The sequence below is a fragment of the Pristis pectinata genome, chromosome 13, assembly GCF_009764475.1.
Source record: "Pristis pectinata isolate sPriPec2 chromosome 13, sPriPec2.1.pri, whole genome shotgun sequence".
NCBI lineage: Eukaryota > Metazoa > Chordata > Chondrichthyes > Rhinopristiformes > Pristidae > Pristis > Pristis pectinata.
The window spans coordinates 39,761,006-39,778,446 of record NC_067417.1 but is presented as its reverse complement, the minus strand read 5'-3'; the positions used below and the strand labels follow the sequence as shown (position 1 = coordinate 39,778,446).

At 40.1% G+C, this 17,441-nt stretch overlaps 1 protein-coding gene across 4 annotated transcripts in view; it reads left to right on the top strand.

Annotated features, from left to right (window-relative positions):
* Positions 1 to 17,441, top strand: part of fhod1 (formin homology 2 domain containing 1) — a 240,770-nt gene that overhangs the window by 36,622 nt on the left and 186,707 nt on the right. For all 4 annotated transcript variants that reach the window (XM_052028120.1, XM_052028119.1, XM_052028118.1 and 1 more), the window contains exon 3: positions 6,495 to 6,559. In XM_052028120.1, the coding sequence (XP_051884080.1) occupies positions 6,495 to 6,559 (65 nt within the window). The remainder of the gene's footprint in view (positions 1 to 6,494; positions 6,560 to 17,441) is intronic.

Sequence of the window (17,441 nt, the reverse complement as noted above, 5' to 3'; positions counted from 1 at the left end):
CAAGAGGTTGATTGGGGTGCCTGCAATTTCACAAAGCAACACTTTGGAAATTTTCTTTCTCTACTTAGCCTCTACTGAGTTCAGTTCCCAGGGCTATACCAGCCTTCGAGTCATGTCTCTGGCTGGCTACCTTTTATGTCTGCACTGAGCTGGTGAACATGAGGTCTGATACAACACCCTCCCTAAAACCTTGCAAAGTTCTTCCTCCTTCAATAGCCAGGTATAATATTTCTCAGCAGGAGATAATCAATTTGATGATCAGGAATAAAAGCCATGGCTGATATGAATTTCTCCTCCTCCCTCAAATATAAAATTGCGCAGTGCTAGAAATCTGGGACCAAAACAAATGCTGGAAATAGCCAGTCAGTCAGGCAGCATCTGTGGAGAGAGAAACTGAGTTAATGTTTCGGGACAAAGACCTTTTATTAAAATTAAACCCAGAGCTGAAAAGTGATGACTTGAAGCATAAGCTCTGCTCCCTCTTTACAGATGCTGACTGAGTGGCTGGGAACTTGCTTTATATCCTGCTTTCCTGCTTTCCTCCTTGCTTGATGCTGAACAAAATTGTCCCATGAAAGTATCCACTTGTGAGCTTGTTGCTCAGCTGTGTAACGGGTGGTGGGACAGGGATGTAATTCTTGTCATAACAATTCTGGGAATGGTTTATTGGGAAATGTAGCTCCATTCTACCACTAGCAGCTGAAGGAGAAAGAGTGAGGTAGTGGGACTAAATTTTCAAAGGCATTTGTGTGCTGTTGATCATGAAGAATATTTGATCTCGTGCTCCCTCTTGCACTTACACACGCACAACAGGGTAACTAAGAATCAGTGTAGTTGTCTATGTGTGGAGCCACAGGAAATGGGTGAGGTCTTAACTGAATAGTTCTTGTCTGTATTTTTTATAAACGTAAAACTTTATTTATAGCACGTAACAGGCCCTTCCAGCCCAATGAGTCCACACCGCCCACTTAAACCCATCTTAACCTACCCGTACGTCTTTGGAATGTGGGAGGAAACCGGAGCACCTGGAGGAAACCCTCACAGATGCTGGGAGAATGTACTAACTCCTTACAGACGGTGATGGGAATTGAACCCTGATCGCTGGTGATATAATAGCGTCACGCTAACTGCTACACTACCATGCCACCTGTGGAGAAGGTCATGGAAGCTAAAGAATTAAAGGAAATGGATAGTGATATATTGGAACATATCCACATTACAACGGAGGAGGTGCTGGTAGTCTTGAGGCATATAAGGTGGATAAATCCCCAAGGACTAATTAAGTGTATCCTAGGACATTGTGGGATTCTAGGGAAGAAATTGCAGGGGCCCGGGCAGAGATATTTGCATAATCTTTAGCCATGGGTGAGATACTGGAAGACTGGAGGATGGCTAATGTTGTGTCTTTATTTAAGAAGGGCTTCAAGGACAAGCCAGGGAAGTACATGCTGGTGAACCTAACATCAGTGGTGGGAAAGTTACTGGAGGTGATTCTGAGAGACAGGATCTACCTGCATTTGGAAAGGCAAGGACTGATGAGGAATAATCAACATGGCTTTCTGCATGGGAAATCATGCCTCACAAATTTGATTGAGTTTTTTGAAGAGGTAACGAAGAAGATTGACGGCAGGGCGGTAGACGTTGTCCAGGTGGACTTCAGCAAGGCCTTTGACAAAGTTTTGCATGATAGTCTGGAAGGTTAGATCACATTGTAAGCTAGTCAAGTGGATACAAAATTGGCTTGGTGGAAGGAATCAGGGTGGTAGGGGAAGGTTGTTATTCTGACTCGAGGTCTGTGACCATTAGTGTGGCGCAGGAATCTGTGCTGGCTCCACTGTCACTTGTCATTTATGTTGATCATTTGGATGGGAATGTTGTTAATATGTTCAGTAAGTTTGTGGATGATACTAAAATTGGTGGTGTAGTGGACAGTGAAGGTTATCCAATATTACAAGAGGATCCAGATGAACTGGGAAAGGTGGGCCAAAGAATGGCAGATGGAATTTAACTCTGACAAGTGTGAGTGAGGTGTTGCATTTTGGGAAGTTGAACCAGGGCAGGACTTGCATAGTAAGTGGTAGGACCCTCGAGAATGTTGTAGGGGTACAGGTGCACAATTCCCTGAAAGTGGTGACACGGGTAGGCATTTGACACGCTTGCCTTCAGCGGTCAGGGGATTGAGTACAGAGTTGGGATGTCATGTTGCATCTGTACAAGACATTGGTGAGACTGCATTTAGAGTATTGTGTGCAGTTCTGGTCACCCAGCTACAGGAACGATGTCATTAAGCTGGAAAGGGTGCAGAAAAGATTCACAAGGATGTTACCAGGACTGCAGGGCTTGAGTTACAAGGAGAGACTGTAGAGGCTGGGACTTTTTTTCTGGAGTGTAGGAGGCTGAGGGGTGACCTTGTAGAAGTGTACAAAATCATGAGAGGAGCAGATAAGGTGGATGGTAATGGTCTTTTCCCCAGGGTAGGGGGGTCTAAAAGCAAAAAAAACCTAGATTTAAGGTGAGAGGGGAAAGATTTAAGAGGGACCTGAGAGGAATGTTTTTCACACTGAGGGTGGTGGGTATGCAGAACGAGCTGCCAGAACAACCTGTAGAGGTGGATGCAATTACAATGACATTTGGACAAGTATGTGGATAGCAAAGGTTCAAAGGTCTCTAGCTTGGATAGACATCTTGTTCAGCATGGACAAGTTGGGCTGAAGGGGCTGTTTTCATACTCTGTCCCCCTCCCCCCTCCCCCTCTTCATCGCCAACTATTTGCTTCAGAATAATTTGGCACAGTGTTAAAGGAGCTTTGTAGCTATATTAAGGAGTATGCAGAACATTCTAATTCTGCGGGCGAATGATAATTGTGTTCTTTTATTACTGAACATGCTGTGCCTATTATAGTATCACTGGGAGACTGCTGACTATCTTTTTCCAGCCCATAATTCAGAGCACTTTTTCTTACCATATGGTGGTTTAAGAGTAAAAATTGCAGACAGATTATGATTTGGTAGGAAGTTACTTCAATTTTCTATTTGTCATTTTTTTAAAAACGAATTGTGCCTATGGGAAAGTTTTTGGTGTATAACAGCGGAGGTAAATTTGAGTTCAGCAAAGAGCTTATCACAGCACATTAGACACATTGATGAACAATATTGAGGATAAATTGCTACAGGAGTAAATTTTCCTCTGGTTTCTTGTGGGTACTTTGCCAGTGTAAGAATGATGGCAACCAATTTGCACAGTGCAAGATCACACAAACTGCAAAGTGATAATGACCAATTTGAGATTAGGGTAAATATTGGCTTGGACACAGGATATTTCTCTTGCTATTCTTCAAAATGGCACTATCACAAAGTTTTTTTTTTGCATTGCAGCTGTGGTAAATTGAAAAATTGAACACAGCTGCTGAGAGGTTTCCAGTTGCACAGTAGGAACACAGAACACGGGATTCTGGAGTTTTCATTTACTTGTATTGGTTGTATCAGTAAAACCAGTCCCAAGTCAGTGAAACCAGTGCAGAGGATCCTGGAATTTGAAGCATGATTTATGTACAGTGCACCTTGAGTTTCTCTAGCCCTTTGCACTGGTTTAACAATCATTGAGGTAGAAGCCAGTCTTGCACACACAACTGGCCACACTCCCAGCTCAAATTAATTACCACTGGAAGATTCTGCTAATTGCACTTGTTTGCTGGCCTTCACAGAGGATCTAAAAATTGAACAGGTTCTTTTGACTTTTTTAAAGCTATTGAATTCCTGTATTCTATTTACTGTCGTAGGACACAGAAATGGGCCCTTCAGCCCACCTTGTCCACGCCAACCGTGTTTTGCCTACATTCAGCCCACACCGCTCTTCGCCTTTCCAAATGTAATTGTACGCCTTTCCAAATACCTGTCCAAGTGTAATTGTAGCTGCCTCTACCACATCTTCTGTCTACTTGTTGCAGATAACCACCACCCTCGAATGGAAAAGCTTCCCCCTCACATCTTGAATTTCTCTCTTGCTCTCTTACCATATCATAACTTTCACCTTCCTCATTATTTGCTGTTTTTCTTCCAGTAATTTCCTGTGATTTGTGTTGAATTCATAATTAGTACTGATGGCATTTGAGTTTCTTGCTTTATTAAAAAAATCTACTTTTCTGCTTTTGTAAAAATAATTTCGTATGCCTGTATTATGCAACATCGGTCACCCTTTCTCAATTATTTAACCCGTCCATATCCCACTGCAGTCTCTCTACATCTTCTCCATTGCTTATTAGACGACCTCGCTTTGTGGCATCAGCCGACTTCAGGTGTCTGTACACTCGGTCCTCTCATCTAAGTCACTGATTTGAGTTTGCAAGTCGGGAGCAATGACTTCTGGCTTGGCTCCTTCTTTTGGTGCCTTCACTGGGTTCACTGCCCTGAATTTCCACAGGAGGACTGAAGGTTGATGACTTCAGCATCACATGTCATTGGCTCCTGTTGCTGTTGAATATTTATGCACTTTCCATTCATTGACATGCTGTGACAGAGGCTGTGTGAGCTGTCTAAAACCCGCACTTCTCCAAATCCTCTCTCCTCCATTTTAACTCCTTAAGCCTCCCCGCCCACCCCCCCCCCCCCCCCCCAATATGGTGAATGATTTCAAAACTCTCTTTCTGGATCTGCTACTGGTCTCCTAGGGAAATTTCAACAACAGCAAATGGAGTTAAACCAGGGTCGAAAACACTATCTTGAGCAAAGAACTCTTTCAACGTCCAATGGGATGGTTCTCTGGATTTCACAAGCCTTGAAGAACCTGAATGGTTCAATACAGGATTGGTGGGGGATGTGGCCACTTGGTGCCACATCAAGATCTCCTCTGTCTATAAATGCTGTAACCCAGACCAAGTAATGTACCACACTGTCACATCCTCCCCTCCATTCACAATTTGACCAAAATATTTTTAAAATGAACGCCCTCTCCAAAAACACTGAAGTTGTTTATGAACCTCAGATTCAGTTTATAAACTTTTCTTTGGCCATTCACCAGAGTCATCACTAATACAGATTATAAATAACTTGGACCTGAGCACTGATCCTCGCATCACTTTACTCGTGACATGCTACCATCTGAAATGATCCATTTCTTACCATTATTCTGTCCATTAACCAATCTCTAATCCCTGGAATTAGCCACAATCCCATTAACCTTAATCGCAAATTATAATTTCCTCTGTGGTGCTCTCTCAAATGCTTTCTAAAAATCAAAAATGCTACCTTCTGTCAGTTTTCTTTTTGTATAGTTTGCTCTATACACTCTCAACAAAGCTTTAATTGTTTTATTGTACGCGATTTCCCGTTCATTAAACCACATTTATTATTTTTGTGATAAATCCACTGCTTTAATAATCTACAACATGTTTGCACTCATTCAAAAAAATCTTTAAAATACTTTATTAAAAAATGCAATGGTCAAGGTTTTTCAATTGCACTGGCTCATCGTGGATTTTAACCTTTGGTGATAGCAAATACGTTTTAGTAAAATTTAGGAGAATTAAAACAATGTACAAAACCAGTCCAGATTATCCATTGATTCCGTCCAGAGCAGAATGTTGACTCGTTTATCTGCAGACGGGATCTCTGTGGCTTTATATTACCTTCTTGCATGACTAGAAGGGATTTTATCTGTGTTAGGATTCAGACCGAGAAGCCTTGAGGAAATACATGAAGTTGACTGCTGGTTACTTTTTTTCCCCTCAGTCTTCTTAAAAAAATACATGCAGATCTTCAGAGGTGAGAGGTTTGTCTTGGCCTGTATTTTGTAGCCAATGGTGAAGCAACAATACAAACCAATAACTTTCTCCAATACCAAGGTTATAAATGTAGTTGACCTCTTTTTTTTCTTTCCTCGAATTTCTGTAACTCAGTGCTGCAGGCATGTGGTTTGCTGGGGTGGGACAATGGGATTTTGGGCACCGAGAACACTCAGAAGCAGTGTTGTCATCAAGTGGTCAGAGTAGCCAATTACATTGAACAATTTTTAAAAAGAGCAAACAATGCAGTTTTGAAATAAAGCATTGTTTCAAACTAACCTTGCAATCATTTTACAGTGTTTAATGGGCCTCGCCAAGACGAGGTAACAGATGTCCTCCTTCTGCCTGATCTTTGCAAGGCTGTGGCACGCCACCTATTTTTTAAGCACAACATCTGATAGGAGTTCAGTTCCAGAAAGTTTAGGAAATAATGATTAAAAATCTCAGTGTGATGCTTTGTAACCTCTCAGCACTTCAAATGAAGCACTTCAAATCTTGTGTGCTTAAATGGCAAGACCAGCAAAAGAGTTTAAAAGCTTCCTTTTGTTTGTTAATAATCCTGTGAAACACTTGGGACATTTTTACTACATTAAAGGTGCTGTATGTGTATTGAATGTAGAAGTAGACGAGTTCATGGTAGCACAGTACATCAAAAGGAAGCATCAGGGAGCATTGGGGTTCAACTTGACTAATGAATCATTTCTTTTTCACTCAGCAAAGGGAGACGTCCTACCCTAATCCTCCGGACACAGCTGTCTATACGAGTTCATGCCATTATAGGTAAGTGGAATATTCTACTTTTGCAGTTGTTGGAACTCCTAAGACAAATGAGCTTTGGCTACGTGATGTATTTCTTATATGCATGTAAATCAAACCATAATGAATTAAACTTTTTTTGTCTCCTGAAGGGGAAAAATAGCAAACAGTTGAATAGTATGTATCTGTAAGAATATTGTCAATTGTAAGAATGGTCTGAAAAGAGTAACTGTTCAAATAAATTATTTTGGATTGATGACATATTCAGCAGCTGGTTCTAATATGCTTGTATGTTATAATATACTGGCATCATTTTGTTTCAGATATCTTGATGCAATGCCAAGGACAAGGGTAGCACCACTTTTGAGGGCTATGATCATGCATTCATTTATCATCTTGGCTTGTTATATACATTGCAGTTTATGCAGATTGGTGGCATTTTTCCATTTGGCCAGATTAGATTTTCTTTTTGTCTTGTTCTGCCTTTATCTAGAAAACTCAGCTGGGGTCTTGCTTCCTCGTTCCATTTATTAGCTGACATGGAGGAAACTCATTCCCCTGAATTATTTCAGTTTGTATGATAGTCAGAGAATGCAGTTAATCTGCATAGTATTCCCTCCCTTTTCAAGTTTCTCTAATCGCCTCTTATCTGCTTGTAAGGACACTGGTTGCTAGGGCATAGTTCGACAGCAAATAGGCCAAAAGACTTGTATGTAAGCAAAGCCTTTGATAAAGTTGGGACACCTCAAAGCTCTTTGCATTCTTGTTCTTTGAACTGTCGTTATTTTAATGCCAGAGATCATTTGTTTGGAATTAACGAAGGTGCTAGTTTCAAAAGACATTCGGTACTCTAAAGAGTAACTCCGTGAAGTGTGCCAGTGGCAAAATATTTGCTCCGCATTTTTTTTCAAATTGCATTTAACTGCTGTGGTAAGTGGTTTGAATGTTTCCCTTTTAACAAATCTGATTGCAAGTTTTGCAGACGAAGAAGATAAACAGACATGACTTTGTATTATAGGGAATGCTGCAAATCAGATGCATATATCAATGGCCCACAAACAACATTGGGAGAAAGAACAGAATCTCTTTTTTCAGTATTTATTAAAAATTTAGCCAGAATATAGGGAGAGTTCTGTTATACAGCTTCAAGATTAGTACCACAGGACCTTTTGCATTCACCTGAGAGGACATGTACAGAGCCTTAGTCAAATCTTACCTGAGAGATGGTACATCCCAAAGGTGGAATGAGTGTAATGGAATGTAAGCCTAGATTTAGTGTTAAAGCCTCTGACAGGTTATTGGTCAGATGTCATTTTTCAGGAATGAGCTCAGCTGGTCGATATTGCCTGAAGCTTTCCCCATGGAAGATAAAGGAAAGAAACTTGATGGCTTTGTTTTCCAACAACCAGCATTGGGACATGGTCATAAAGTTTGGCAATATTAGTTGAATTTTTTTGGTATATTATCCTTTTTCTTAGACTGGGCATATTGCAATTAAATGTAGCATTTTCATTGTTCCTGGAGTCGCAAGTGCTACAAAGAGAATAATAAACTTCTGAGAATTATTTTTTTTTGTAATGGTTCCAATTGCTTATCAAATAGACTGGGTAAAAATAGAAATGTGACTCATTTAATAATCTTTTGTTGGTAGATTTGTTTCAACTTATGAATTCTTGGAAGTTGATTAAGAGTTGTTTGCTAAAATATAAAAACATATTAATACATTAAAATTGGGAAAATATGTGCAAAATAAATCTGTTCATTCTGGTGATGGTTTTCACTAAAGGGGAATTTCAAGCTCATTCCGAATTGCATCTTTTTTATATCTGAGATCAATGGGGTAGATAATCATTTAATAACAGTTATGTGAGTTATACGTCAATGGGTTTTTGGAATGTGGCCTGAACTGCTTTTTGGATCAATACATTAGTTAACAAGGAAAGAATCAAAGCTGGTAATCAGCTGGAGTAGTTTTAGATACATTGAAAATAAGAGCAGGGGGAAGGCCAGTCAGTCCTTCAAGACTGCTCCACTATTCAATATAATGGCAAATTATTGAATCTCAGTACACAGTTCTTGTTTTCTCCTCATGCCCATTGATTCCTGTAGGCATAAGAATGATATCTAATTCCTTTTTGAATGTATTTAATGCTTTGGCTTCAAATGCTTTGTGGTAGAGAATTCCACAGGTTTATCATTCTGGGAGAAGAAATTCTCTCCTCAGACTTTAAGGGCTTACCTCTTATCCTTACACTATGAATGCTGATCCTGGACTCCCTGCTACCGGAGATATCCTTCCTGCATTTAATCTGTCTAGTCCAGTTTAAAAAATTTTGTGGGGGTCTAAGATATCCCCTCCCATTCTTCTAAACTGTGGATACAAGTCTAATTAACCCAATCTCTTCTTGTGCCATGCAAAACTCCCATTCTTCTAAACTGTGGATACAAGTCTAATTAACCCAATCTCTTCTTGTGCCATGCAAAAAAAGGTATGGAAAGTCCCTTGTTTGACTTCCAACTTGGGAAAGAGAGGAAAGCGCGGAATTACTGGAGACAGTGATACAAGTTAAATGTAATATTCACTCTGATTTTATTAGTATGAGTATAAAATCTTTAATGTGAGTACAGAATCTGCAGTCTACTTGTGCTGTCATGGCATTGTTTAATACTTGTACTGTATTTATTTGAACATTCATGCCACAAATAAGTACAGCTTGTGTTGGTTTTGGCTGTGAATGTCATAGTGCAGCCAACTGTATGGTTGGTCTGAGTTGACGTGGAAATTAAAATACAACAGCATGTTTTAACTGAGTACAAAAACACCCGGCTGCTCTTTATTTGTCTGACAAATGGTGTGAAGCTATATTAGTTGTAAGAAATGTTAAATAATTTGCTACTGACTCATCTTAAGTTACCTCTCCATATTGTTTTACACTTCAATATGACAATTCAGTATAACGTACCATGTTTGAAGCAATTTTTAAAGTACCTTGCTCTATTATAGACCTCAAAGGAAAAAAAAATCAAAATGACTTTGTGTTCTTTGCATCTATGTTGGGAGGAGCACAATTTATCCAAAGGTCTTGCATTACTTGGTTATTTATGAAACTGCCATGGGCTTTCAGGTACTCATAGCATCAAACATACTTTCAAATACTTGGTCTCTAATTTGGTCATGTTTATTATTTGGTCATATTGACTGTGCAAGAGTCAAGCTAAGCAGATTGGGAACATGCGTAGAATGATTTCATGCACATTATTCACAGCTCTATCACTGGGGAAACAAATACTCTTTCCATAGCTTGTCCATCTTTTCAAACACTTATTTTATGTCACAGCATTTAAGTTGAGCAGTTTGACTGTCCTTTGTGGACATACACATTGTTGTAAAAGAGTTTTTATTACATTTTTACTCACAAGCATGTTGCAAGACATCATCAGCGAGATTCCAAAACTAAAATGCTGCAGATCCAGGAAAACTAAAGCAAAAACAGCAAAAGAACAGAAATGTTCAACTGGATAGGCAGCAGCTGTAGGAAGAAGACAGATTTAACTTGTGTATTGACTGACAATGCATCGCTAAACTAATGCTTAAAAACCTTCCTCAAAGTCAGAATAAAAGCTTGTTAAAGTTGAACAAGAATATGAATAGGAGTTTAGGACATTTTGTTAACCTACTTTAATGTTCAGCCAGTATTCCTCTTCCTCTCTCATTTCACCCTTGCTGATATTGAGCTTTGTTTTGGTAATGATGCCGATCTAAATGAAGTAGAGTTGGGTGCTTTGAACAGTAACAAAATGAAGTGCTGCAAATTAGAGAGCTTGGAGTGGAAGATTTTCTGGACTGAGCACTACTAACATCCTGGTCCCTAGAAGCTGAGCAAATCCTAGAAATTCATACCAATCTGGCACATTGACATGTGCGACACAAAGATTATTTCATCTTGGCTCATTCATCCAGAACGCCAACTGATCTTTTGCAAGAGGTGGTACTTAATTTCTAAAATATATTAAGTTGTTATTGCACCTAGTTGCAGGTTCCAAATTGTTTAAGACAATGGGTGTTTTATAAATGCAAATGATAAAAGGAGAGAAATGCACCAAGAAGCACATGCTAGGTCAGTAGCCACATGAAATTGAGTTGAGCTGAGGTCAATGAATGACCTTTATAGGTATAGGTTGCCTACTAATGCTGCTATGTGATGTGTTTAGTGCTGTTGATTGGGGATCAACTTTGAGACAATAAAACAAAATTAAAAACTGAAAATGCTGGAAATCTGAAACAAAAAAAATGCAGTTAAGCTTTTCCTTCCACAGATGCTGCCTGACCTTCTGAGTGTTAACAATTTTCTGTTTTTGTTCTGGACTTTGAAGTCAGTTTAAGGCAATGAAAGATATAGCTGTGTTCTGATTAAGCAAGTACAGCCACATACATTTAAAGTTCTTCATCTTTTTCCACAATATGTTAAATTTAGGATATTAAAATCATGCTTTTTTGGGTAACTAATGTAAAACCAATTCAGAAATAAAATGCTGGCTATCTAGAGTTGATTGTTTAGCAACTGTAGGAGAAAGTTATTGGGTAGCTTTATATTCAGGCTGACTTCCCATTAATTCACGGTCACATCCAAAATGTTAAAACCATTTTATCCATTTTTTTTAAAAAGTGATTTTCATATTGCAGTGGCAATATTAGATCAACTGGGCTTACTTTGGAGCAGAGGTAGCTTAGCAGAAATTTGATAGAGGTGTTCAAAACCATAATGGGAGGGTTGGTAACTGGTCTTAAGATAATTGGCAATGGAGGTGGAGATGAGTGGAGAAGCATTTTTTTTCCACACACCTGCTTGTGATGATCTGGAATACACTGCCTTAAAGGGTGTTGGAAGTATTTTCAGTAGGATATTTTAAAAGGGAAATGGATAAATATGAAAAGGAGAATGTTTCAGGACTGTGGCAAGGATCAGCAGAGAGGGACTAATCATGTGCAATGGGCTGAATGGCCCTGTTTCATGTTAGATTCTATGTTGAATTTTAAGGGAAGTTTGTGCACATAGTTATTGAAGGGCTTTGTAATCCAGGAATTGTCCTTTTTAATGTCACTTTTAAGGCTTCCCAAGCAACAGCATATATCTTGTGCAGATACATTATCAATTCAATACAATGTAAGACCATCTCTAACAATTTCAGAGTTGCATTTTTCATGATTATCTGTTTTGGCACTAAACTATCACTTTGCTGTCTTGTTTACATTGCTGAATTCAAATGATACATCCTTTTTACATTAAAATAAATGGAATCCTGTTGGCAGAAGATAAAAAGGAGGAAAGATTGCACATCAATGTGCTGTCCGGTTTAATGAATGATTAGAAATGACCAAACATCATGGTAACTGTAAGGAGCTTTGCATCAAGCCATTAAGAACATAACAGACGTTCTTCTAATCAGGGCCATTGGCCTATCCTTCCATACATATTAGTCAATGCTTCCTGTTTGTTTAATTTTTGTATTTTTCTCCCCCACTTTATGATCTTAAAACTGCCTGTGATACATATTTGGAAACTACAGTAACCTTTTAAAGTAAACTTCTGGCTAAAATTGTCTGTTTCCTTTTTACTGCTGTCTTTTTAATTAAAAAAAATGCTCAGTCTTGGATGTTTCAAGAATGAAAATAAAGTTGGGGTGATTATCTCTTGGATTTTTGCATCTTGTATCACAAAATATCACAGAAGGAAACATTCAGCTTGTCTAATGCCCAGAAAGTGAAAGCTTTTGTTGATTGTTTTAATGACAAAAATGATTGTCCCATGCCATTGTCTCTGTAATAATAACTAATTTCCCAATTTTGGGGATTTTGAATAAAATGATGATATTGCCTTTGAGTGAATCCACTCCTGAATCTCTTGGGACGTTTCCTGGAAGATTCCAAGCTGCTCAAGTCAAGGTGTACTTTATTAATGTTTTAGTGTTGAGGTTTTCTGGTACATCTATTTAATATACATTTGTTCCATCCTAAACTATAAACTTTACTTCCTAAATTTATTTGATGAGCTGCACGTAAGAGGTATTTGTTCTTTTTTTTAGGCACCCCTCCTCCATTCTCACCTCTAATTATAAATGTTGGATAAAAAGAATTCATTTTAATAACTGGGATCCTTCCTTCAAATTTTACCACATTCATCACTGCATCACTTTTCACACAGGCACACTTCAGCACTCCAGGGGGTCTGCCCTCCAATTTGAAAATCTGCTTTTAACTTATGACTTGTGGGTTTATAGGGCCAATGCTGTAATAAAAGGGTCTGGAAAACTAAGGCTTAATTTCCTTTCTTGTTTGGCATTCAACCAGACTTTGATCTGGAAAGAAGGGTAGCCTAGTATATTTTGAAGAAAAATATTTCTTGGAATAAAATTGAGTGAATGTAAGTATTAATTTCATAATGGAATTACTCAGTGAATAGTGCTGAACAGAATGCCAATGTTGGTGAATTGCTTGAGAGAAAGAGTGCTCTCACTAAATGTTCAGACAAACTGGTAATTGTCAAAGAACATGGAAACAGGCCCTTCTGCCCAACTGGTCCATGCCAGCCAAGATGCCCTTGCAAGCTGGTCCCATTTGGCCCAAATCTTCTAAACCTTTCCTATCCATGTACCAGTCCAACTATCATTTAAAACTTGTACTGCACCTGCCTCAACCATTTCTTCTGGCAGCTCATTTCCACATATGTCGTACCCTCTGTGTATTTTTCAAAAAAAAAGTTGCCCCTCAAGTTCCTATTAAATCTTTCCTCTCTCACCTTAAACTTATGCCATCTGGTTCTTGATTCCTCAACTCTGGGAAGAAGACGAGTACATTCACCCTTATCCATGCCCTTCATGATTTTTGGAAACCTCTATAAGATCACCTCTCGGTCTCCTACCTTCCAAGCGAAAAAAAAAGTCCTAGCCTGTCCAACCTCTCCCTATGACTCAGTCTTTCAAGTATGTTGTACGACATGCCTGCTTAGTTTGGTTTCCTATTTGATTTGTGAGGGACCAATATTTTGTTTTGAATTCTCCATCCTAAACAGTTGTTCTTAAAACAAGGTTTGATATCCAATATCCCAAGGTGGACAATTATCTTTCTACATTGAAGCAAAAGAACCAGCTAATGAACTCGTAGATAGTTAAGCACTAAAAAATTCAGTTGCATAATATGATTCTGTTTTTGATTGCTATGCAATTAATTTCTCATGTAAATTCAATTGTTAAACTTGATGGCCCCCATACTGCATACATAGCATATAATTCTAACCAAGTGAGAGTTCCTTCAAGTTGCATTTCTGCCTTAGGGTGATATCAACCCACAAGTACTGCTGGATAGGTTCCTCCCCTGTGAAAATAAATCACCGAATTATCACCAGTATGGGCTACATATAGGGAAAACGGTCTGAAAGGCAGGGAGAAGCTCTGCGCTGCTCCATTTGGAAAGGTAATCAATTACTTGTATCTTTGTTGGGGTTGGTCTTGGAGGAGTGTTTGTTGCATTCAATAGGGCTGAAGATATCAACTAAAAACCTTGGAGTAAGTGTGATTGAACAATGAGCTCAAAGTCCCCTTTTCATGTGGCATACTTCAACAACTTTAATACTGACCCCACTGGACCTTGAGGATGACCAGAAGCCAGAAGACTGGGGCCAAAGGACAGACCAGAAGGGCTCACCATGGATTGGAGGGACTAACACAAAATGTCTCACTAAGTGGTCACGTTTGTACCTCCAACGTCTGAAGAGCAATGTCCCCTGGGTCTAAATTTCCCCAAGGCAGTGGTGGTAGAAATCGGTCAACAGACCAGGTCATGACTGCTTGGCCTGTAGAACAGAGTGTCACTATCACACCGAGTCGTGAGGGCTCTGGATGGGTCCAGATGATGTCCTCTCATACGCGCTGCACATTTTCCACTTTGCATGTAAAGGGAATGTCACTGAGAGGGGAAAGTATAGACGAGAAGTTAACTTGGGCACACTCATTGATTGGCTAGGAATGCAGTCTTCCACAAGTATCAAGGAGTGATTGGCTACACTTATCGTGGGCTCCACATGTGAACCCCCAATGCTTTGTGAAGCACAAAGATGGTGTGTGACCACTGACCTGCAAGAAGCTTGTGTGACACTTCGCCCCCCCCCCCCCCTCACCATGGCAACCTGCTGTGTCTTCTGTATTTCAGCTGCCATGCTGGATGATCAGATTTTGCTGGGGCACAAAAGATGATTCCCTATCCTTGGCTGCTGGTCATGCTGGAGAATGCAGTTACAATCCCAGCCCAGGGGTCAACAGGAACTCAATGGTGATGGTCTTCCTGGTGCCCAAGATGTGATTCTGCTTCCTAGGTCACTCCAAAGAGGATTCGCACTTCTTGGCAATGCTCTTCAGAGAGGAGATACGAGAGACTGCAGATGTTGGAAATTTGGAACAACACACAAAATGTTGGAGGAACTCAGCGGGTCAGGCTGCATCTATGGAGGGAAATGGACAGTCGATGTTTTGGGTCGAATTCATGTTTTGTCATTGTCTGCTGCGTACTTCACAACCTGTGCCAATCATCTCTGTGCACGGACAAGTCAACCCTCATCACGAGGGTGCCCCATTGTAGTCCCCATCTGAACCAGAGACCCAGACCATTCAGGGCACAACTAGCAGGTGACTTCTTCCACTAGGGATCTGAATACAGTCTTCCAACTGCACGAATTGCAGTCTGCTCATCCCTGGTGGCTCACTGTGTGCAGACTCCACATTAGATAGCACAAAGTCTGCTGGAGTAACTCAGTGGGTTGAGCAGCATCTCTGTGTGGTGGGGATTGGGGTGGGAGGGGGCACGTTGGAATTGTCAACGTCTTGGGATGAAACCCTGCATTAGGACTGAGAGGGGAGATGGCCAGTTTAAAGAGAAGTGGGGGAATGGTGAGACAGGAGCCCAAGGTGATTGGTGGACTGAGGAAGGGTGAAAGATGACGGGCAGGTCAATTCGGGTAGGGGAGGGGTGGAGTTGGGAGACGGAGGCAGGTGGATGATGGATGGAGGCAGACAACAAATGAGGTGAAGTGAGCTGGGCAGGGTGAAGGTGGGGACAGATGCTGGAGGGTGATAAGTAGGAACACAAAGGCTAATGATACTGGAATCTGATAAGGGAGGTGATGATGAGGGGGAGAAGTGAATGGCAGAAGGAACCAGAAGCAGATGGTTGAGGGGCGGGTGAAGCCATGGGTGAACTCTGTTTGTAGTGGGTGGATGGAACCAGGAGGGGCCGAAGGTGTGTGATTTGGCGGGGGGGGGGGGGTGGTTTCTGGAGGAGGATCAGAAGGAGAGAAAGAGAAAGGTGGGGGTGGAAGGGGGAAAATACATTGGAGGGGAGGGTTACCCAGTGTCGGAAGACTTGATGCTCATGCCATCATGTTGTTGACTACTCAGGTAGAATATGAGGTGTTGTTTGTCTATATTCCTCCATGTCCCCACGTTAAACAACCCTCCAGTGTATGTGAAGTGCCAGGAACTGGGGTGGCGGATGTGAGTGTCAAGTGGAGTCTGCTGCTTGGGTCAGCTGAGATGATATGTCTTGTGTATCTGAAATGATTAAAGGCAGCAACAGCCTGATCTTGCCCACTACCAATCTTTCTGTGCATGTAACATCCGGGAGGGTTCAGTGGCTATTATTGGGGGTCAAAACCCTGAATGCTTCGGGTTTCTGGCTTGGGAGAGTAAATGCTGGTTGTTGTATAATCATTGTTTTCACAGCTGAGATAAACTGACTCAGCAGAGACTAGTAATCAAAGCTGGAGCCTTCCTGTTCTGCATTTCTCAGTAGGAAGCTTATCAGATCATCAGGGAGACTATCCTGAACATTGCCAAGTACTTGTCAGAGCATTAAAGTCAAGTTTTCATTTGCAGGAGACTGTAAATAAGATGACAGCAAATATTCCGAAGTTTCTGCTAATAGCCTGAAAAAGACTGCTTGGTTTTATGTAAACCCCAGATGCAATCCTTGGAGTATTTTAGTGCCTGTGTCTTCTGTGAGATAGCTGGGGGGCTAACACTGAAAATTGTGCCTCACAGAGCATGGAATAGCAGTGGCTTTGCTACATCTGAAAAATCCAGGTTGAGAGCCGGAGATGAGCACTCTTCATCTCTTTAACTAAATAAGAAAATTTTATTGCAGATGCCAGATTAAAATACTATAACATTAAAATTACATCAGGAATGCCTGCCTCTGACTTTGTTTTGCTGTGGTAATACAATTGGCCCAAAGTTTAATTAAAGAATGCCAAAGACTAATCAGTAACTTCATTTCTTGTATCGATTTGTATATTTTTAATTAGCCTGAGAATAAAATTTGTATTAATCTGCAGATTGTTCATCATCTCTATTCCCATCTGTCACATTTTGGCATTCTCCCCCTAGTGCAATCAGTATATATAAAAGAAAGTTTATAAAAGAGATTAAATAGATAATTTCTTTTAATGCTTCTAAATTGCATGTCTACGTGTATCTATAAGTGTGCTTTAATTTCAATTTGCTAATTGAACAGTTTGTATACAGAGACAAAATTTGATAGTAATCAGGTTACAATGCAATAAGCAGAGGAATGATTTGGCATTTGTTTTGGCGCCACATTCAACATCTCAAAATATTCACAGTAAATGTTTTAACGTTAACCAGGGTCTGGCATGGTGCAGTGTCATCAGAGAGTGGAGAGATGTTTGGGATTTCTTAATAGTTTATCTACATTATTGACAGTACATTAAACAGTAATGGTATTTGAAAAGTATCTGTCTCAGAATGCAGACTATACTTTTTTTTGGTATGTGTAGGACAACGGCATAGTTTTTTTTAGAAAACTCAGGGTTGTTGTTAAGTGGGGAAGCTGCATTAA